Raw genomic sequence first — 23,924 nt, 5'->3', positions numbered from 1 at the left:
AAAAAAATGATATATAACTATCGTGGAATACTACTTAGCAATAAAAAGGAATGGGCTATTGATACATGCAACTTGAATAAATCTCCAGAAAATTACGCAGAGTGTACAAAGCCAATTTCAAAAAGTCACATGCTGTATGACTCCTCCATTTATATAATACTCTCTAAATGACACAGTTATAGAGGTGGAAAACAGATTTGTGATTACCAGGGGTTGAGGATGGTCAGAAGGGGAGGGAGAAGAATGGTGTGATAAAGGAACACAGAACTGCATAGACGTATTGTACAATATCAATGTCTTGTTTTTGTTATTGTGCTACTATTATGTAAAATGTAAACTGGAGGAAAATGAGTGAAGGAGATCTATCGTTGCAACTGCTTGTGACTCTAAAATTATTTTAACATAAAATGTTTTAAAAATTGCTTCTAAATCCCATAAAATGAAATCTTAGAGTACTTGGAACACCCAGGTAACCATTATGCATCCAAAGTTAATAGAAAACACATTTCAGTTAGGAAGAGCAAGACTGAAAATGGGATATGAACTATAGTCATGGCTGGATGCCTGGTCCCTTTGGGAGAAGAACTAATTTGTGTTTATTTTGAAAGATTTGGCAGATTATTTTCTCCAGAAAAACAAAAACAAAAGCATGTTCTGCAATGGACTGCATGTTGCTTGAAAGTCTGAATGTTTGGAGAAATATCATCTTTCTCCTAATAAGATATTTAAAAGTTGAAACATTATTTTTATTTTAGCTTGTTGAGTAATAATAAAATTTTATTATTCTAGGTATCTATTGATTCTTTTAAATCATATTTTATGTAGCATCCATTCATTATTTTAATGGCCAGAACTACTAAGTTTTCTATGTTTACAAAACTTCCTGTTGTATTTCTCTTATAAAGACTTGGATTGGGAATCGAAGAAGGAAATATCGTTTAATGGGGATTGAAGTTCCGCCTCCAAGAGGAGGCCCTGCTGATTTTTCTGAGCAGCCCGAATCTGGCTCTTTGTCTGCCTTCACACCAGGAGAGGAAGCTGGTCCTGAAGTAGGAGAGGATAATGACAGAAATGATGAAGTATCCATCTGTTTGTCTGAAGGAAGCTCTCAAGGTATTTTATATGCTGCACCTCCTAATAATAGCTTTTGTAAACTTGATGCATTTTTACTTGCTTGTCAGCTTACTGCACTTCAAATCTACAGTCCTCAAAACATTTGGTCAAACATTTGAAAAGAAACAGATTTATTTTTATTCTATTTTTTAGTAATAATTGAATATATTTAAAGTGTAAAACATGTTTTCATATACATAGTGAAATGATTACTACAGTCAAGCTAATTAACATATCCATCTCCTCACATAGTTACCTTTTTTTGTGTATGGTGAGAGCACCTGAAATCTACTCTCTTAGCAAATTTCCATTATACAGTATAGTATTGTTAGCTATAATCACCTTGCTGTACATTACATGTCCATACTTATTCATCCTATGTAATTGCAACTTTGTACTCCTTGATCAATATCTCTTCATTTTCTCCACCTCCCCACCCTGGTAACTACCATTCTACTCTCTGCTTCTACATATTTGACTTTTTTAGATTCCACATATGCGTGAGATCATACAGTATTTTTCTTTCTGCATCTGGCTGATTCAATTAGCATAATGTCCTCCAGGTTCTTCTGTGTCATTGCAAATGGCAGGATCTCATTCTCTAAGACTGAATAATATTCCACTGTACATATACCACAATTTCTTTATCCATTCATCTGTCGATGGATGCTTAGGTTGTTTGCATATCTTGGCTACTGTGAATAATACTGCAATGAACATGGGAGTGCAGATGCCTCTTCAAGGTACTAATTTCGTTTCCTTTGGGTATATACCCAGAAGAGGGATTGCTGGATTATATGGTAGCTCTATTTTTAATTTTTTGAGGAACCTCCATACTGTTTTCCGTAATGGCTGTGCCAGTTTACATTCCCACCAATAGTGCACGAGGGTTCTCTTTTTTCCTATCTTTACCAACACTTGTCTTTTACCCTTTTGATTTTTACTCCCTCCACCTAAACAGTCTCCCACATCAAGTCATCACAACAAGGAACATTCATCTACCACAATAATGATCTTTCACATTTAGAAATGTTGGTCATTACAACAATCCATACGTTATAATTAAGTATATGATAGTTTTTTATTTTATTGGAATTCTAGTCAATTTCAGTTAGAGCATTATACATGCATTGTTACGAAAGAGAGTATAGTATAATGTGACAAACATCAGATTAGTAGTCAGGCCACCTGGGTGCAAGTCCTAGATCTTCCACTAACTGATTATGAGACTTCAGGCAAAGCATTTAATTCATTGGGCATTAGTTTCCTCATCTGAAAGATAAGGGAATTATGCTGGATCATCTTTATAATACTTCCCAGTGTTTCCCTAAATGATAATTCAAATAATAACATGGAATTATGCCATATGTACATAAAAAGTATTTTTCATTTGACTTTAAGCATAGAAACAGTTCTCTTCTGACACCTTGTCTTACTGAAGATTTTTATGAGGTTTAATTTACATATCATAAAATTCATCCATTGTAAATATAGAATTCAATGATTTTTAGTAAATTTTATAGAGTTGTGCAACCATCATCTCTAAAATCCAATATTAGAATATTTTAAAAACTTCACAAAATTTCCTTGAGTCCATTTGTAGTCAATCCCCACTTCTACCTCCAAAGTCAGGCAACCACTGATCGCTTTCTGACTACATAAATTTGTATCTTCTGGACATTTCATATAAATGGAATCATACAATTTTGCATCTGTGATACAGAAAATGAAAGAATCTTGCATTGGCTCATTTTGTTTGTTTTTATTTATTTATCAGGATATTAGAACTGTAGTTTCTCCTTTATTTTTTGCCTTTTAAATTTGCTTATGGAGTTTTGTGATGTCAGAACTTTTGTTTGTAATTTTTACGTTTTCAAGTATACCAGTCCATTCTTTTAGGCTTTCTGACTTTGGTGTCATGATTACGAAGTCGTTCCTTGTACTATAATTATGTAAACATACGCCTGTATTTGCTTCTTGTATCCTTATGGTTTCATTTTTACAACTTGATATTCATTCCACCTAGAATTTATTTTGCTTTAAGGTATGTGAGGAAAATACCTAATTTTATTTTTCCAAATGGTTAATGAATTGCCCCTGCACTATTTGTTGAATAATCTAGCATTTTCCAGTGAGTTTGTGTAGCTTTTTATAAAATATGTATATATATGTATATACATTCATATATGCATACATACACGTGTAGGTCAAACTCTGCGTTTCCTATTATGTTACATTGATCTGATTGTTTATAACTGTGGCTTTATAAAATATCTAAATATCTGGTAGGGTCTCATTCTTAGCTCTTGTAGCACACTAATTCTTCTAGATAAACTTTAGAATTGCTTAGTCATACCTTTCTCCAATCCCCTTTTCCAAAATTCATTTAAGATTTTTACTGTCACTGCACTAAATGGATAGTGTAATGTGGGAAGATGAATTCGGTTTTGCAAGTGTTGGGTTTTAGATGATGGCAGGCGATCCATTTGGAGTTGTCCAGCAGACCCTTGGTAATATGGGTCTGGAACTCAGAGGAGGAGTTAAGACATGAGAAGAAATATGGTATCACCTACATTGAGGCCAAATAATGTCTAGCCATAGAAATAAGAGATGTAGTTGAGTGATAAAATGCAAAACAAGAAAGGAAGATGGGCAAGGACTGTGTGTTGAGAAATACCCCGATTTGGGGGCTAGAGGAGAAAAGGGAGTCATTGAAATAACATTCAGATACCGGAGAACCAGGATAGTATGTCATGACTGAAACCAAGGAAAGAGAGAGATTTCAGAAGGAAAAGGGGTCTTTATCTCAATGGTCTCATGGAGGTTGAGTAGAAATTCCTCTCGTATGAGGCATCTAAAAAAATAGTCAAAGTTATATAAGTGGCCAATAGAATGTTATTAAATAGCATGTTCTCTAGAAAGCTGACACAGTAATCAAAACCTAATGAGAAAAAGGACAGAGAATCTAATGCATGAATGAAAAAGCACTTGATGAGAAGTGAGATTGCCTAGAATTCCTCTCAGTGGCTTATTTTTCGCAGCTGCATGGTAACCTTTTCATTCTCATCAGAAGTTGCAACAGAAAAGTATGAAAGAATTTTCAAATACTGAAAAGAGCCTTTTTTTGTACCATTTCCTACTAGTTCTGTCCTATTCTCTTCCTCGTTTTGCTGGTGGAGAGCACTAACTCATTGATTTAACTGTGTGATCCTTTTCCTGATGATTAAGTGAATTGTATCCTCTGGCCTAGACTAACATCTTATCTTTAAAATATGCTAACCACATTATCTTCCAGTTATGAAAATGTAGTTAAATGTATATTTACTTTGAGATTTCCATTAATTACATCTAGAATATAGAGACAGAATAATCAGAGTAGCTGCCCATACTATTTTACAAACTTAACAACTTAAAATTCAGAGTCCTTTATAATCTTGTTGATTCAACAGAGTTAAAATCTTCTAAATGACTAAGAAGAAGAAATGTCTTTAAATCAGGGCTTACATTTTACGTGTTAAAAAATCAATTAAAAATCACATTAAAATTTTCTATAAAAAAACTCTGCAAGCAAAAACAAGGATTATTTTTTTAAAACAGTAAAAGGCAGGTTTGGCCAAAGTCACCAAAAAGTGCTGTTCATCTTTTAGCAGATTCAATTCTATTCCTTTGCTTTTGAGAGAGTAAGTACTTTCCTGATCCAGAGCTTCTGACTTACTTCTCACTTCCACCTTCTACCTCCCACTTTGGCTTCTCCCATTTCCTTTCCTTTCCCTGTGTGGAGGTGAATAGAAGGAGATGTGGTTGGGATTGATAAAGAAAAAACTACTTGGATTGACCCCCCACCCAACAGCAAACTCTAGCAAAAGTAATAGTTAGATGACTCATCTCCTTAAGTTCTCTATCAAAATATATTTATGGTTGAGCAATTTTAATGATTTTTACTTTCCTGAGATGCAAATTGTTTAAAGTATGGGAACAACTAACATCTATAACGTTAAATTTCATAGCAAAACCTCCTTTCAGCCGTATCTATTACATGAGTGTGCACATGAAAGATAATTCTGCATACAGATACTTAGTGTGAGCATTTGGCCACCACATAGACAGCCCTTTAGAGTTTTCACTGATTAATAATTCTACTTATTTATTTTCCAATTAGCAGAGCTGCTTTTCTTGAAGAATAATCAGACACATTGACAGTATGTAGCTTTCAAACTTTCACTAATGTGGAAGCTATCTGTAAGTAAAAGAAAACATGCCTTATTCAGCTGAATCACTTCACACTTTTTTATTTTAGAAATCCTCAAAACATTTTTTTATTTACATCTTATAAAATAATCAAACCTTGAATGAATATGTTGCATGTAAAGCAGAACTGTGAAGAAAGTTACGAGCAAGAGAGAACAGAAATATAAGGCAAACCTATAAGGAGTGATACCAGTAATGATCTTGTTGATAAGCAATATAACCCCTATCCCAAGGACACCAGTACAAAGCAGCTCTGGAGCTAAACCTGATCACAATTTTTCCCCCCTTCATTTCATTTAGTTGCTGATTACGTAGGACTTGAAATGTCTGTGGTTTGAAATGTCTAAATAATGAATAAATAAAGTTTCCTCTGTCCAGGAGCCATTCTTTTATTTAAAAAAATTAAAATTGAATTTATAGTGGACTTTGTATTAAAACTCTGGTAAAGTTTCCCTGGATATCTTAACCTGTAATTCTCTATGTACTCATTTGTAAGTTCCTGGAGCAGCCATGTTTTTCTCCTGATCATCCCCCATGCTCATACAGGTCACCCTTATATGTCTGTCCATGGGAAGGAATGGAAAATCTTAGGAGGGCTGACAAATATTTTTGTTCTGCTTTCTATGGTGAAATAAGATGTTAGTTACCAAGAGGCTGAGAACTTCTACTAGTATTTACCCAAATAATCTCCATGACATAGCTGTGCAGAAAGAAAAGAGAGAAATATTGCTGCCCTGTGTTTTTAAGGGGTAAATGTGGGGATAACCCAAGACAGGAGATTATCTTGTAGATATCCTACGCTATGAACGAGCCCCTTCGCTTAGCTCAGCACAGAGAGCTTTTCAGTAGACTGGTTTCTCTGAGTTAATTTTTCTTTTCTTTTTTCTTTTTCATTTTTAGAATATTGAATTTTGATCATAAAAGGAACATGTTCATGATAGAAAATATTGAAAAATACAATGAAAAAATAGAAATAATCTTACCCCTCAGTGATAACCATTCTTAAAATGGAGGTGGGGAAATATTTTAGCCAATATTTTATCTTTGCATGTATACAGGTGTGTGCGTGTACACATGTGTGTACATTCAGATACCTTTTTAAAAAATTGGAAATGTACTATATTTATAGTTTTATATCATGTATTTGAAAATTATTTTTATTACTTTTCTCTTATTTCAATGAGCAACATGTGTTCTTTGTAGAAAAATATTTAAATATATATAAGCAAATGGAAGAAAATAAAAATTATCAAAATAACTAAAATAATAAAAGAAATAAAAATAAAAATTGCCTGTAATTCCAGCTAGAAATAATAACGGCAAAGTTTTGGTGCAAATAGTGTCAGTCTGTTTTTTTCTCCATCAAAATGTACATTTTTTTTCTTTTAAGAAATTAAGATCACAGTATACCTACATAGTAGGTTTTGTCACCTTCATTTTTTCACTTTCCACTGGATTATGAATATTTTCTGTGTTATCAGCTATACTTCTACTTCATTTTTAGTGGCTTTATATTATTTATTGTAGGGCTAGGTCCTAAATGATTTCACCAATCCTCCATTGTTAAGCATATAGATTGCTTTCATTTTTTCAATTATAAACAGCACAGTGGTGACCATCCTTGTACTTTTACCCATCCACACTTATTTCCTTAGACTACGTTGTCAGAAGTAGAATTGCTCATCAAAGTATATATGAAGTGAATTTGCTGTTTATGTCTTTATACAATAGAGAAATTATTTAAGTGATCTTGAAAACACATGGACTTTTTTTTCTCCCTATAGAAGAGTCCAATGAAGTTGTTCCAAATGAGGCAAGGGCTCATAAGGAGGAGGACCACCATGCAGTATCCACAGATAATGTGGTATGTACATTTTAAAATTCTGTCTTCATTACATGATGGATTTTAAGGATTTGTTTCCAGTTAGTGACCTTGGCAGTGTTGTCAGAATAAAGTCTTGCTCCACTTTACAAACCAAAACAGAGTTGCTACCAATGAAATTACATAACATTGAGGGTTTAATAAATGAAATTTAAAACACTGTCATTTGTACCTCAGATTTAGGAACTTTGCAAATATAAAAGCCTAATGCTTACTACACATAGACATTTTATACATAAGAAGTTATTTTTCTTCAACGCCTTTAGCAAAGAGCAGATTTCTTCTCATTTGACAGATGGCAGAATTAAAACAGAATTTAGCCTGAGATCATGAAGGAAGACTTTGTTAGTTCTGGGATTTGTGTCTAAGAATTCCTGACTCCGAGTTCTCTGTTCAGATCATACCTATCTATACTGTGTTTGGAAACTTTTCTTCTTTCTAGTTAAATTGAACTCTGTTAGATATCTTAAAAGTTGCACTAATGGAGGAAAGACAGTATGAAGAGATTAAATAGCAGACAGAGACAGGCTATGTGTGGATTAAACTAGGTTTTGTGAAAATATAAACATTATTGGTATATAGAGATGTTCTCTAAGCAGCTGTTTTAACAGCATCTGTTTACATTCTGACTCCATTAAGTAATACAGAAGTCAAGATGGTATTAAACTAAACTCAGACATAAAGGCAAATGTCGTTGTGCTTTTGTTTTTGCTTTCGAATCAGTGTTTTGTGTTTGATTGCAACCTTTAAAAAATGGTCCATATAATGGATTTTTTTCTGTTAACAAATGGCTGTAACTTCAAGATTACCCTGGCTTCCATTACAAACATTATTTATCTGAAACTATAATGCTGCCACATCTCCTTAATAAAAGTTGAGCACATAAAATACATTTTGTTCTTTTTTGTTAAACACCAACAATAGATAGCGGTGTTTTCACATGTAGAATATGGCTTAGTGTTACATTTTATTCATTTCAATCCTGATTTAAATTGATATTTGACCCTGCTAACACTAAATTCAATGGGCATATGGAAAACATGCTTTTATTTTGAGGCAAAGTCGTGTTTTCATTAGATAGCTAGTAATAATTGTTTTCCAAGATTATTAATTGTGCTAATATTCTTAAATTCCACCAAGTAATAATCTCCTCTGCTCTAGATTTGGGTTTTATTATACATCTTATATACAATTATTTGAAGGTTGGAACCTCTTTTTCCCTAAAGACACGTCCATTTTTAGCCTGACTTTCGCTGCGTCTGATCTGCCCTGCAGCAGACACGGAAGATAATGAATGAAGTCGTGGCAGGGGATGACTCAGTCACTTAGACACCTAATTTTTCAAGAACAATTGATTTTCAGAGACAAAACTCCAAACTTTCAAAGGTTAATCTCCTCTGCCTGTAACTTTTGAATGCCCCCAATTATTCTTGGATGACAAATCATAGAGACGTACAGTACCTATTTATATGCTCAAATCTATACAGTGGCCCTTGGTGTCTTCCTCCCTGGATCACTCAGCTCCTTGTTCCCAGAACCAATCCAAACAGGTAGAGAATCTAAGAAATGGCATAAAAAAGTATTAAATTTGAGGTCTGGTGAAAGCCGACGTGATTAAGCCCCAAGTTAATAGTGATTATAATAGAAAACAAAACATTAGATTCATCTCCGGGCAGCAGCAGAAAGCAATTTCATTGCAGCTGTCCTCCTGACTCAAGCCTGCAGGTCACAAACTCTGTTAAGGGATCGTATCCTCTTAGACAATGTATCAAATATGATCAATCTAAGTTTGTTTGTGACTTTTAATAACCGTATATATTGCTGGGTAGGAAGCTTGATTTCAAATTCTGCCTACGGCATGTTACTATTAATGTGCTCGTTCTTAAAAGACTGCCTAGTGACTAACTCTAGCTTAGCTTTTCTCTTTTTTAAATTTTCCTTTGAATTGGCAGGGTTTAAATGTTTAAAAGTGTTTTTTCTTAACTATGTTTCTCATATGCAAAAGAAAAATTTAGAGCCGATTTTGTCTTTTGGTTTTGCTTTATTTAAAAAAAAAAAGTTTCCGTGATTAGAGAACTTGCCTTGCTCCCATGGTTGGAGCGTATTGGTCATTCTTTCCATCAGTGCTAAGCTGTTTGTTCATTCTTTTGATAGATATTTAATTAGCGGCGACTGTGTGTGAGATACTGTACAAACTATGCTTTACCTTAATTCTAAAGCTAAGGACAATTTAGCATTTCTCTCTCTCTCTCTTCCTTCTTACTGTCCAGTGAAGGAAACAGATCATCAGGTTTTTTTCATCATTACATCATAAATGTCTGCTTTCAATTGTCCAGCTAATGGAGTGCAGCAAATATGTAAATTTTCTAAAAATCATATTTGACTTTGGAGTGCATGTCATATGTTGACATTTTACATTAGAAGTTGCAAAGAGATTTATAGTGACTTAAAAAAGAAAACCCTTCCAACCAATTAGCTATGGTTATCATTAAATAGACTACCCTTACAGGAAGCGAATTCCCTGTCACTGGAGGGCGCTATTTAAGCATGATCTGAATGCTTATATTTTCAACGATATTGTGAAGGGTTTTTCTATTTAAACGGTATCACAGTAATTTTCTCTTTACTAAGCAGTCATCAATTGAAGGTAGAGGGATGTGGCTTAGACACACGCTGAGTATAACACTGAGGAGCCAGTCAGAGTTTATCAGAGTTTATTGCGGATTACCTAGTCTGGATAACCCCATCACTAAAACTGAATGTTGAGGGTATATGTTCTATACATTGTTAAGTGTAGTGATGTATTTCGGATATATATTTATGAAAACTTCTCTACCTATGTTACAGAAAATAGAAATTATTGATGATGAAGAAAGTGACATGATAAGTAATTCTGAAGTAGAGCAAGTGAATTCTGTCTTGGATTATAAGGTAAAAGTAATTTCAAATTCTGAATTCATTAAGAGAAGTTATTAAATGAGGCAGGCTTTTACCCTATGTACTGGTTTATTTCACTCCCATTGGATGAGTTAAACATCTTAGCACTCTGCATTGATTCTCTCAGGCACTTGGATATCAGTTCAGGTGCCAGGCATTTTAATTCATGCTGGCTGGTTTAGTGGTTATAATTTTAAGCGAAGAGTTTGCTGAGTGGGAGTAGGGATTGATAGTGTATGGCAAGGTGAGGCAGTGCATAGTGGAGTTAATGTGAAATTTATGATAAATATTTTTTTCAAGCCAATGTTCATTTTTAAATGATGGTAAAGGGGAGTTTTTTTCCAGTGTCCCTTGCTAATTTTATCTTGCATTGCAACTTCTGAAGACCATTTTTTTTTTAATATAATAATATACCTGTTTTAGGAGAAGTTTAAATACAATTCCCAAAGCAAGTACTGAATGAATATGAATAGAGATGACCTTTCTTAATGTCACTTGTTACTAAACTGAAAAGCTTACTTTGACAGTGTGCATAATTTTGTTTTTATTAAATTTTGACATAAGCCATCAGTCTATATGTCAATATGTTTTCTGCATAGATGTGTCGTCTCTGTCCCTTTGTTAATCAGTATCCTATTGTACTTGGTAATTTGGGGAACTTCTGAAATTTTGGCCACACAATTCTTTCCATATACAAAAGTTCTTTTCTTGGAATATCATAAATGTTCAAAGCAGAGACTAGTAATCTTAAGATGTTACCAGAAAATAACATTTAATCAGAAGAGACAACAGCTATCATTTTCCCAAAAATCTTTTCAGTTTTAGTATAATTGAAAGTTATGTCTTTCAACAGATTCTGTTTTCCAAATGTTCATAATATGCCAGACTTTAAAATATTGAACATTATAAACACAGAAGGAAATTATCTTTTGAAATTTATCTGCTAAGTGCTCAAAGAGCACAGGACAATCCTGTATTTAAACTGTATTTCCAACTAACAAAATTATAAAGTTGTTGGTCCTAAAGTACAAAAGATAATTCTAAGCACTCCTACATGGTCATATAATATTTCTAAATGGCAAGTTCAGGATTAAAATGGCTCTACAAGCCACCACTTGGCACAGGCTATGGAAACTACAGACGAGAGGACTGGATTGCACAGCTGTTAAGTGTGCTCCACTTAGTGCTCTCAAACAGGTCAGATAGGGTTAGGCCCAGAACTCGGAGGATTCTTTCCAGGACCTTTTCCCCCTGGAGTGTCAGCCCACTTGAGAAGGTTTGGAGCTGAAGATCAGGGCAGGGCAGAGTGTCCGGTACAGAAATGTGAATTAACATTTTCATTGAACTCTAAAGAACACGTAATGATCCAGTGTTTTCCATTGTGGTGAATGCTGTGGGAGCAGGGGTTCCTTCACTACCCTATTAGGGATGGCTTTTATAACATATCACTGTCCTACATAAACTTTTCTTTAACTCTCAAAAATCAGCAGCTATATAGAAAATATATCTTTTTATAATCATTATTAAGAATATTTCAGTTCACCTCATCTGTGAATTTTGTTACCTTAATTCTAAAGTAAGGAGAAGTGAACCCTCACATAGCAGTTCTCATCGCTGATTTCAAGACGTTGGTTTAAAACAGGCTTATCAATTTAGAAGTTTAATCTTTGTTTGGAAAACATTGTTATACTCTATTTGCACACACATGCTAGTGTTCCTTGTTTTGGGATCAAAATCACTTTGTTGGTTTCTTAAGTATATTAATCATAAGCTTCTTGAAGGCAGAGACTTATCTTATTAATCTATGTGTTACCTGGTCTAGTGCCTAGCATATAGGTGTCCAGTAACTAGTTCCTGAGTGAGTGAATTAATTTATTTATCCGTGGAAATACTTTTAATAGTGCTATGCCAGTGCTCATGTATATAAAATCAATTACGATCAGCTGGATCATTATAATTTTTTTCCCACACTAAATTAAACAGTCTCCCATTATTCTTGGGATTCATTTCAGCAAAATGAAAGAATGCTTCCTATGTGCGTTTGATAATTATTAGTATGCCCCCATCAACACAGTTGGGGAATGGTGGAGATTCTCATTGAGATATATTGCTAGAAATCAATACTGCTAGAGCTTCTAACTAACTCAAAATGCTTATGAGACAAGTTGGTGAGCTCCGTCCCTGAGCCATGAGTAGCTATATCATAAAATAACGCCTCAGGTTTGGCAGCCATTAGTAGCCTGCTCAGAGACCAAAGCTCCAGTCCACATGGAGCCTTGAGTGCTCCCTACAATCATCCTGGAGAAGAATTGACAAAATTTGCTGGGAATGTAGGGAAGATTTAATAAGAAAAATCAGCTAGATCTTGTTTTGGGAAATTCAGAGATTGATGTTATCTTAGTAGTTCCTCTCACAAACAGTCCATTTACTTATAAAATCTCTAAAGTACATATAAATTACTGCCTGTAATCTAGGAAGTGTTTAATATGCTTGCAAAAAACAGCTCCAAGAAGAAAATGTCTGCAATATTAAATTATCTTAAAGCTGTTTATGTTTTTCAAACGTTGCGTAAATACTGAGGAGGAGGAATATTCACATGAGAAATTAGAGATCTCCACAGTGAAAGAGGCTTCATGACTTTTGCAAATGTGAATTAATGTTTTTTAAATGCTTTCCAATGGACTGTGAGTGCAGCTCAAAAGGACCGTGCATTCAAATGAGACACTACGGTGATGAAGATAGATATCTCCTGTATTTGAAAAGACTTCCTGGTCAGCAGTTTACTAATACTACTGCTCTGACAATGAATACTAAAAAACCAAAATCTTAGCAAATGTATTATGGCAGGAGCAAGTTGAATTTTATTATAATGCTTACTTGTAACTTATATTGCTGTAGAGTGTCTTTGGATAAGGAATTCAGCTTGAATCATCATTCACTTGATATTCACTTGATATTAAATTTTTTTTATTATTGATGATTCACTTGATATTAAGTGGCCTGAAAAGGAAGCAGTTTTATTAGGCAAAATAAGTTCTAAATTGAGCTGATCAAATAATTGATGCAGTAAACATGTTCATAGATTGAATGTGATTAATACAACTGTATCCTCTCAGCAACAAGAATGCCCATAGAATTAACGAATTTTAATGTCTTTTATGCAGCTTTTTGAACAAATGCTGTTAAAAGTCCTGCTGTGCTCTTTGAGACCAGTTCATCACCTGCAGAGAGTACTCATAGCTTATTTTTATGTTTTTTGGCAAGGGGACTGGCTAATAAATTACTTCTTATTTTTAATCAGGTTGTTTTATATATAATTTTCATACAATAAAATTCACCTCTTTATACAGTTAGATGAGCCTTGACAAATGGACACTGTTGTGTAACCAAGACCACAATTTGTTTATTCATCTGCTGATGAACACTTACATTTCTTCTAGTTTTTAGCTGTTATGAATAAAGCTGCTATGAATATTCATGTATGTCTTTTTGTGGACATGTGTCTTCATTTAACCTTGGAGTAGGATTGTTGAGTCAGATGTTAAGGTAGAGCATGTTTAATTTTTTAAAAAACTGCCAAAACATTTTCCAACGTGTGCTGTACCGTTTTACACTCCCACCAGCAATGTATGAGACTTCTAATTGCTCCACATTCTCACTAGCATTTGCTATTGTCAGTCTCTTTAACTTTAGCCATTGTAATATATTAGTAGTAGTATCTCATTGTGGTTTTAATTTGCATTTCCTTAATGACAAATGACATTAAGCATTTTTTCGCGTGTTTATTGGTCATTCACATATCTTCTTTGATGAAGTGTGTGTTCAAATGTTTTGCCGGCTTTTTATTCTATTGCTGGTCCTATAATTGCCTTGTAAGAGTTCTTCATGTATTCTGAATGCAAGTCCTTTATCAGACAACTGATTTACAAATATTTCCTCCCAATATGTAGCTTGCATTTTTATTTTTCTTAACAGTGTCTTTTAAGAGCAAAGGTTTTTTTTAAATTTTGATGAATTCTTTTTTTTTAAGCTTCATGCTTTTTGCGTCCTATTGAGAAATCTTTGCCTAACCCAAGGACACAAAGACTTTCTCCTATATTTTCCTCTGGCAGTTTTATAGTTATAGGTTTTCAATTTAAGTCTATGATCCATTTCTTGTTAAATTTTGTATCTGATGTGAGGTAAGGATTAATAATCTCTTTTTTTGGGGATATGGATTTTCAATTGTTCAACCACTGTGTTTTGAAAGACAATCCTTTCTTTGAACTACCTCAGCACCTTTGTCGAAAATCAACTGAATATGTATATATCTATTTCTAGACTCTCTGTTCTGTTCCATTCATCTATATGTCCGCTCCTTTATTCCAATACCACATTTTATTGATTACTGTAGCTTTAATAATAAGTATTTTCATGGCCATTATCTTATTTGAGCCTTATAACCCTCAAAGCTAGAATTGCTGAAGATTTCTAGTATTGTGTCCATTTTACTGATATGTAAACAAAGTCACAGAGAGGTTAATTGGCCTGCCCAAGTTTACGCAATTATCAGTAGACCTGGTGCTAAAATCCTCCCAAATGCTAGTCTATTATTCTTGTCCTACACAACTAGCGAAAATAGTGACAAGAGACTGGAGCTCAAATCAGTGAAAAACAGTGATACATTTGGAGATATTTTCTGAATAACAGACTCCTACATAAAGGCAGGAAGCTCAGCAAACTACTTAAGAAAGTCAGTAATAATTTCAGTCCCTCCTTGGTACAAAATAATAACCTTTTTAGTTCTCTGTATTTAGCTTTGTAAATGGTACATTCAGCATTACTGCATCTGCTGTTGCTCGTTACTTGGGGTTAATTGGGCTCTGTCTATTCTTAATCCTAATCCAAATGCCAATTAGTTTTAATATAGGAGGAGTCTTTCCAAGAAGAGAACTGTTTCTTGATATTTCTCTTACTGGAATTTATTTAATTGGATTTTTGATTTTGCAAATTGTTTTCTGTTGGTGATTTGCTTAAAAGGCAGCCTTTAAGTAACGGGATAATTTCCTTCTGTGCTTTATATTTTTTATGCTAAAATATTATCTTCTTTATTATCCCTTTAATTTGATTGTTTTTTAAGAATTTTATTGTGCATCAAACATGTACAGTTTAGGTTTGCATAGGGTAAATATATTGTGTGATGTTTTCTCCTCTAGAATGAAGAAGTCAGATTCATTGAAAACGAGTTAGAGATTCAAAAGCAAAAATACTTTAAACTTCAGACATTTGTTAGAAGCTTGATACTAGCTATGAAAGCTGACGATAAGGAACAACAGAAGGTAGGTGCCAGAAGAGAATAGTAAGCTGTAATGTATCATGTCGAAAAATGGCATGTCACACTTGAGTTCTTCGTATTTTTTTCGTTTTTATACTTCATTCTTGCTTGGCATCAAGGAAGGATCTGTTACTTTGTGCCCCTTTTTAGCACAGTTTTCTTGAGAATAGACATTTAGATTTTGTGTGCTGTTTTAGTGGAAAATCAAGGTAATTGATTCACATACGTTGTTAATTCCAAGCTAGCCTTAAATAGGAGAAAAAACAATTTTAAAATTAATTTTAAAGAAATTCTCAAAATATTTCTAGAGACAGGCTACCCTACCTGGAGAGGCATGTATTTTGGGACCTTTTGTGAATAAAAGAGGCAAGATATTTGTCTCTCTTCTGGATTTCAGTTACCTTCCAGCCCTCACTAAAGTTCACAAATGTTTGAATACCTTCTATTTTATGATATATTGCTCGTCACTAAAGAAAAATATGAAATTACTTTGTGAAATTCTTTGCAACCACAGTGAATCATTTACTTTTCCCGATTTAACTAGAGTGTTTGATTCCTCTACCCGAAAGATGTAATGTCTTTTGTTTGTTGCTGTGGATTTTCTTCTACAAATTCTTTCCAGATTACATTTTCTGTCTTATTTTTTCATTTGAAATTTGTATAACAATTTATTAAGCTTGCTGAAAAGAATTATAGAATAAATTGTTCCATTCAATACTGAATGATACCAAATTTGCCTCTGAGTTGTGTACTACCATGTTGATTCCTTCTCAGAGAAGTTCAATGTGAGGTAACCATTGATTAGGAAGCAGTCTTGGAGGTTTTTATTCAGCAAGGAATCTCAAGAATACAAAAATTCATGTTTTATATCCAAGCAAGACTGCATGCACATAGCCCATCCCAAACATCTCCAGGGGAAAAGATTAGTCTCAGCTTCCCACAATTCTCCCTTTTTTTAAAGAAGATAGTCTTTGTATGTTTCACTGAGGTACTGAACCACAAAATTTAAACTAAAAGAATCTACTCATGAGGCTCAAACCAGTATGTACATTATGTGTCTAATTTCATGAATTTTGCTTCCCCCGTGCTGCACACACACAGCTATCCCAAGACAGTAGTCTTCAGTTACCTTTGCCAGCTTTATTTAAGCATATTGCTTTCTTATGTGAGTTATGCATATTTCATGGCATATTGAAAATGTGTTTGTTTTTTAAAAACCTAAACTACATATTTTAAATGAATAAGGTGGTAGTCTTGAACATGGTCCCGAGGGTACTCTAAATTTTAAATAACTTAAAAAGAAAAACCAAAATTAGGTCCAACCATAGGAATAACATAGAGTGTGGTCCTGGTCCCAAAAGTCATAGCACGGTTTTGAATTCCGAGTTGTATGGTCAGCTAACTAGCAGTTGTCTATGTCTCTTGATAGCTAGGAATAGCACACAGACTGCATTTTATTTTCTAATTCTAATCTCATTCCTATCCTGGTTCTTTCCTCAAGACCACTAACAAATAAGTAACTATTGTCCATTTTACTTTTCTTCTCTTACACTTTTCCTCTGATAAAAGATTGATGAACTGAGATATAGGCAAAACATTGGCTAAAAAAAAAAGTTATACGAAAATTGCACTGAAAGTGACAACCTATATAATCAGCACCCAAACAGAAACTATTGATCTTCATAGTTGAGATCAAGTATAACGGATCTCAAAATATGGTCTCAAAATATAGAAGACACCAATAGTAGTCCACAAAAGTTATCCAGGTGATCTCTTAAAGTATTGATCTTTGCACTATGAAATAGTTAGAGGTTTATTTCTGGAAGGAATTGATTTTTATTCTCCCTAACAAAAGTGACCCATTTTGTCATTGGTTTCTCATTTTAAAAAATCCTAAGTGTTTTTCAATTAATCTTAATTTGGGTAAGTTGAGTAAGATGCATGGTCCACAGAATATTTTGCCCCAGTGAAGCAGTCCAGGCTTTAAATATATATGATACTGTTTGATTGAAATCTTAGATTACCCAAAGTTTGCTTTTTTAATCAATAGCCATTTTAAAATAAAATAATTTTGCCAGCACTGTACTAAGTCATTGGTTATGGTCTTTCTTCCCCTGATAATTCACTCTGTGATTCTAGCCAGGTTAATTGCCTTTCTTAAATTTGTCCACTTTGCAAGGAGCATAAGAATGATTACCACGGAACTTAGTGTTCACACCCTAGGGCCTAGAATAAGTGTTATAGACACTGATGATATATTTGGGAAATGCTTTAATCTCTTGGGAAGAGTGGTGCTAGGTCAGACTCTGAAGACAGATTGATGAAGAACTTATAGTAAAGAAAGTGAATTGTGTTTACTTTAGTATCTATGAAGAAGGCTCTTCTAGCAATTGGCATAATCCAAAGATTTGTTCAGTGTGCCAATGTTGCAATCCAGTAAGATATTGAAAGGAAGAATTTTGAAGTGGATCTCATGCATTAGTAATCCCCTATACTGCCTCAGATATTAAAGTTTTCCTCTTTCATACTAAACTCATTTTAGTCAGTCAACTACATGAAATACAGTGACAAAGAAATAAATAATAGTGCTTCCTTGATTTGAAGGTCTCCCCACTAGAATTTAGAATGTTGTTAAGTCTGCTCATCCACTTGACAGTGCAATACTCAAAGCACATGTTCAGTGAATGTTAATTGAAACACTTTGCCCTCTTTCATAGGACTTCTTCACAATTGCAAAGTGAACTAAAGCCAGTGATGTATTTCTAAATAAACTATGGTCATCCAGTGTTGACAAAGGCTTTGTTTCACCTAGAGTGGGTTAGTGGTAAACAACCGTTCTAGAAGAAAATGGCTCTGTGTCCTGTTACTGCAACCTAACACCTTAGAAAGCATGTAGTACCTTTAGGTGACTGCTTTGGAAATACTCTCAATTTCAGCAAGAAGTTCATGAACTATTTAATAGTATAAAATAAATAATAACTTTTCTTTCAGATGTAAGTTAGCCTTTCCTTATGCAACCTGACAAAAAGGAGAAAGTTGCCAAAATTGTCTCTGTACTATAAGACAAAAAGTGTAGGATTTATAGCTGTCACTTCTTTCAATAAAGAGAATAGGGAATTATTGTTTTATTTCAGCAGTGTATTTCATATGTTCTTCAACATGCCCTGTCTTTCTGTTCCTTAATTGGGTAGTGGCAAGTTTGCATTTGTTTCTGTTCCCTTGGTCCTTGTTTACCACTGCACCCAAAGCCCACACTACAAGTAATGCTGTCTAAAAATTGCCCAGATATGCTACATTATTTTTAATATTTGGAGCAGCAAATCAATCATTTAGTTTGCAATTTTTTATAGTCAAGTGGGCATCAGCACTGTCGGCCACACAAAACTTGATTAATCATTTATTTCTCTAGTATGGATGCATCTTCGGCAAATCTACATGAAACAGTTACACCATGGCAAAAGCTTAGTTCATGGCTCTTGGCTTATCCTAATTACTGCAACAGAGAAATGAGCAGCCCTCTAGATGCATCATTACACAGCTAGATTCACTGGTTCAGCCAGGCCCTGCTGGGTGTTTGGCCATCTGTAGATATGGGCATAGCCTAAGAAAAGAAAAAAATCACTTGTACTTTTTAAGTTGTTAAAGTTTAGTCCAAAGTAGAATGGCTCAACTTATTTTCTAACTGCAAAGTTCTTTCTCCCACTGAAATACAAAATAGTCTTTTGTGAAATATTTTTTCTCTGATAACTGGGCAGGACTATTTTAATAAGGAATTTTAAAGCCCTTTAGCACTGATCAGTGAACACTCAAAACTAGAATGAAAATCGCTTATCTCAAACACTTCAAAACACTTGGTTCAGAATAGTTGCTCATTTCTCTCCTAATTTCCCTTTTGTCCAGGGTTCCACTTTACATAATCCATACTCTCAAGATCTAGTATTTTGTTACTTCCTTAATAGTGTGTAATGAATTTTTGTTTTAGGTAAGATATTTTATAAGGTCCTGAAAGAGAAATGTTCCTTTCTTAAAATCTGTAAGAAAAAACTCAACGTGAGAGGACTGCAACTATTAACATAAAATTGGGAAAAATTTATCCACATACTAATTCAAAAAACTTGATTTTTCTGACTCAGGCACTGCTGTCAGATTTACCTCCTGAATTAGAAGAGATGGATTTCAATCATGCTTCACCGGAACCTGATGATACCTCATTCAGTGTGTCTTCTTTATCAGAGAAAAATGCCTCAGACAGCTTGTGATTTGAGGAGGGGATATATGATACAGTCCTTTGGCTGCCTAACAATTGTGCATTTCAAGATAACTGCATTCTGACCCAAAATTCTTCGGTTGGCAAAACATATCGTTGAAACCGACATATTCTGTGAAGGATGAACAAGATATAATGGCTACAGCACAAAAAAATGTGTGTGAAATTTAAAAGCATTGCTTGAGAGTTTTTTCCAAACTGATGGAACTCTGGAAAAATTGTATTTAATTTTGAGCAGTTTAACTTTGAAGTGCATAATGTCTAATTTCTGAAAGCTTTTTGTTTGGTTTTACAGAAGAATCTTAGATTTAGTAATAGTTTTTACCAGAGACACAATAATAAAAAGGTATTTCTATTGTAACTTGCTTATCAAGTTACTGAAGCTTGATTAGTCTTGTTTCTGTAGCCATTACATCTTCTTTCTTCCTCTCTCCTTTTCCTATCACCCGCATACACTTTTACTCAGGAAAGTGGACTGAAAATTAAAAAGAACACTTTAAAAATGATTTAACCTGGAAGAATTCCTGGATTTATTTTTCAACCCCTATGAGAATTTGACTTAAGCTAATGATTGAAAATTGAAGTGATTACTAGTATATAATTGTAAATTGTTGGTCTTCTTCTATTATCTAGTCCAAATATTTGGGGGGAGGGGGGAAAGCACTATGGAAAAGTAATTCACCAACGTGAATTCAAATAAATTATTAAGTGTATAGAAACAAAATGTTGTAAAAGATTAGTCTTAACGGGAGTTCTTTGTTGCTGCAAATGACAAATGTTGATAAGACTTACATTCTACTGGTAAATTTGTGTAACTGAGTTAGATGAAATGTTGCACAATATTACAGGTTGATCACCATCTTGATAATATTTTTTCAGTTCTTACATTTTATGAAACAGGAAGTCAAGGTAAGCCACTGAGATTTTTTCTTCTAGTCACTCAGCTTTGCCACAAAATTTACCTCATTTCCACGTGAAGCTTGTACAGAGCCATCAGCCAAGGATAATTTCCAAAAAGAGTTATACTACTTTGTTGTAAATCATGGTCCTCTGAATTTCCTGGATATTATTCTAGTGAGTACACGCCTAGCATTCTACCCAGTTGTTCTGTTAGTAGGTACCAGGTGGCAAAACACTGTAGACAATTCTTTGCAGACCTTCCCGTCCAGGGTACTAAATGGCAGTCCAAGATTCATAGAAGGGAAAATCCTGTTTCTCCCTGAGCACACAGTATCATATATTTGTGAATTGGCAGTGTGGAATTGTGTCGCATGGTTAAATTACTATCTATACGTAAAAGATTAATGAAGTAGCTAGTTAGTTGTTTTGGCCATTAAGTTTCTATGTTAGATATTTTTGTAATTTGTAAGTAAAACCAGTTTTGATCTAGGAATTCATAGATACCAGTTTATGAATGCAGAAAGGCAGTCATGATTGTCTTTGAACTTGAAATGTCCCCTCCCCCCTACACAAATAGGTAAGGTTCATTGATAATCCTTCATTTTGTCAGCTGTCTGATTTAATATTGCTACCATGCTACTGCTACGGTTCTTTTGCAGGCAGAAATATTTCAGCGGTTAGGTGTGCCCTTTTTTAGCTGAGAGCCATATGGCTCTTTGCAAACAGTGTTTAGTACTATTTGCTGACAAGTCAAATTCCATTCAGAGAAAAGAATGCTGAGGAACAGAATCTCAGATATTAGGATTAAATTTATCAGTCACACCAATTCTTCCATGAGGTAAAGAGTCCCTACTACATATAGCAAATATAGAAACCATTTCTTAATGTAGCGTGAACAAATTCCAGGCTTTCAAGTCTCTCCTAGGATCTCCTTCCTAATCATTGAGTTATCTTTAAACTCTAATTTCCTCTGCGTCAATTTAAGCCCCTTCTTATTTGGTTCTTGCTACAAAGTAAGGACAGATGACTCTCTCCTACAACTTTCAACTCTATGGATTGTATTTGTCTCACCTTGGCAATTAGTTGCTAAATCAAAAAATATTCCTTGAGCTCCTGTTATAGGGACATTAGATTTCTACTCCTCAGCAAGCCATAAACTTTAAAGTGAATCATTTCTTTTCACTATTGCAGGGATACTAATAAAAATTATTTAAGTAGAAATTTTAATAGATTTAACGAGTCTACCAGGTGTGATTCCTAAAAGGAATCTGGGTCTACAATTTTGAGAAGAAGCAGAGAAGATTCCCTTGTCCCTGTTTAAAGTTCCATTAAAATAGAAACTGCATAAATCGTAATAGTACACTTAGGAATCCTTTTGTCCCAGCATTTGTGTTTCAGCATCAGTTATTTCTTTTACTATGATTGGTATTAAAAAGTTTCTAAAATGAAATGTGGTTGTTCTGTAGCAAAAACCACAGGAAATAGCTGTATCCAGAAAAAAAATCATAATTGGCAGAAGGAAATTATGCACCGTAGATTTCAAAAAAGATGCCAAGTTCAAGTATTAAAAATCCATAATGAATAAAATATATTTTTCACACATAGATTGGAATCGGTTTTGAGACATTTTAGAGCAGGAAAAATATCAGTTTATGACTGCTTTTGTGAACATCTTCATGACTAGGGGGAGAAAAACAACTAGTGTTTCTTTCTTTAGGGCTTTGACACAATATTAAAGCAGACCATACTATCTGAAGCCTCTCTCACAAAGACGAATGCCACATCAAAAAACCTTTTTTTTCCCTTTAACTACACTTTGATGTCTGTTTTCAGCTTGGGATAGCCAACTAGTTCCTAAGCAAGAAATGTGTATCTAAGAGCACTTACATCCAAATGTGTATTAAACAACAACAACAAAAAACACTAAAGATACCTTCCTCATTTTAGCTAAGCTAAAATTAGTCACAGAACAATGAGAACTGCAATTCCAGTGGAGAATAGGAAAATGAACACCAGCAAGGAAAATATTAAAATTGGCCTCTTCATGGAACCTGGGGATGTTTTGTCATAAAGTCAGTTATCAACAGCAGAACTTTTGTACTACCATAGCAATCATGTGATAGAAATGTTTGTTATTGTTGAAAAAGAAAAGACCACAGCCCAGTTACCTCCTGTGCTCTATATACTACCAAGACCTCAAAAGATATCCGAGAGGCCATTTCTCCAAAGACAGCAACATCTGTTTTAAGGCACTTTCATAGTCAGCAGCCTGTAAGCTTGTAGGAGAAAACTTAAATGTATATTTAAAAGAATTCTAGGCTCTAACATTGACTTTGTTGCCTTTTCTTGTGGGGGAGGGGGCATTCAGCCCATTTCGAAGGAATAGTTTCCTCATCTTAGTCTGATAGCTTATTATTATTTTTAAGAGAAATTCTGAAAAGTTTAACTCTTGACCTTCCTCCATATTGCAGTGATAGTATACCATGAATATTGTCTATTTTTTATAATATATTAGATTTTCATTCAGATCCTAAAAATGCCAAATTCTGATAGATTAACCTTTTAAGGGAGTTATTAGTACCATAGTGTCTAAATAATGAGTAAATGAGTTTATCTTTGAAGTTGGTGTTATCCTTGGCAGACAGCACTGTATCATGCTCTTCACCAAGCTATGCTCTGTGATGATATAATGGAGGAGCCTACTTACTTGTGAGCCTACAGTTAACATGCCATTGCCCAAACTAACTTTTATTAAAAGCAGATTTGCTAAGGGGAAAAAGAATAAAGTGATATTTTCGTGGAAATATAATTATAATTGTTCCATTAAAGTGTATACTGAGTATATATTACTCCACATTGAAATTTTATTTTGCATTAACTTGTTAAGTAATACCTTTTAACAATCTTGCATCCCATTTTACTGGTACTACCTCTGAAACATGCTATCACCTTAAAACCACATCAGACTGTAATGTGAACTTTTGTAGGGTTTTTATTTAAACTTTTATAGAGGCAATAAATGATTTCCAACGAACGGACATCTATTTCTTTCTTTTAATGTTTATTTTTCTAAGTCTTTGTATTGTAAATATTGCTTCCCTTTAAAAGATAATTTCTTCCTCCCAAAAATAAAGTTCTGATAAAAAGACCAAAAAATGCAGAGACTAATAAGGTCTCAGGGGTTAGAGAAGGGAGAACATGGAGTGCTCAAGTGGAAATTTGGTTGACTTCCAAGCTGACATGTACATCATCCTCAATTGACT

The 23,924-nt window shown here is 34.1% G+C and overlaps 1 protein-coding gene across 3 annotated transcripts in view; it reads left to right on the top strand.

Annotated features, from left to right (window-relative positions):
• HDX (highly divergent homeobox) overlaps window positions 1-23,695 on the top strand; it is a 194,756-nt gene extending 171,061 nt beyond the window's left edge. For all 3 annotated transcript variants that reach the window (XM_023633281.2, XM_014729019.3, XM_070256730.1), the window contains 5 exons: window positions 906-1,113; window positions 7,146-7,225; window positions 10,091-10,174; window positions 15,376-15,498; window positions 19,628-23,695. In XM_023633281.2, the coding sequence (XP_023489049.1) occupies window positions 906-1,113; window positions 7,146-7,225; window positions 10,091-10,174; window positions 15,376-15,498; window positions 19,628-19,753 (621 nt within the window). In that variant the 3' untranslated portion in view covers window positions 19,754-23,695. The remainder of the gene's footprint in view (window positions 1-905; window positions 1,114-7,145; window positions 7,226-10,090; window positions 10,175-15,375; window positions 15,499-19,627) is intronic.
• Window positions 23,696-23,924: the final 229 nt, after the last annotated feature.

Source organism: Equus caballus, chromosome X (genome assembly GCF_041296265.1).
Source record: "Equus caballus isolate H_3958 breed thoroughbred chromosome X, TB-T2T, whole genome shotgun sequence".
Lineage (NCBI taxonomy): Eukaryota > Metazoa > Chordata > Mammalia > Perissodactyla > Equidae > Equus > Equus caballus.
This window is presented reverse-complemented; position numbering and strand designations above follow the sequence as displayed.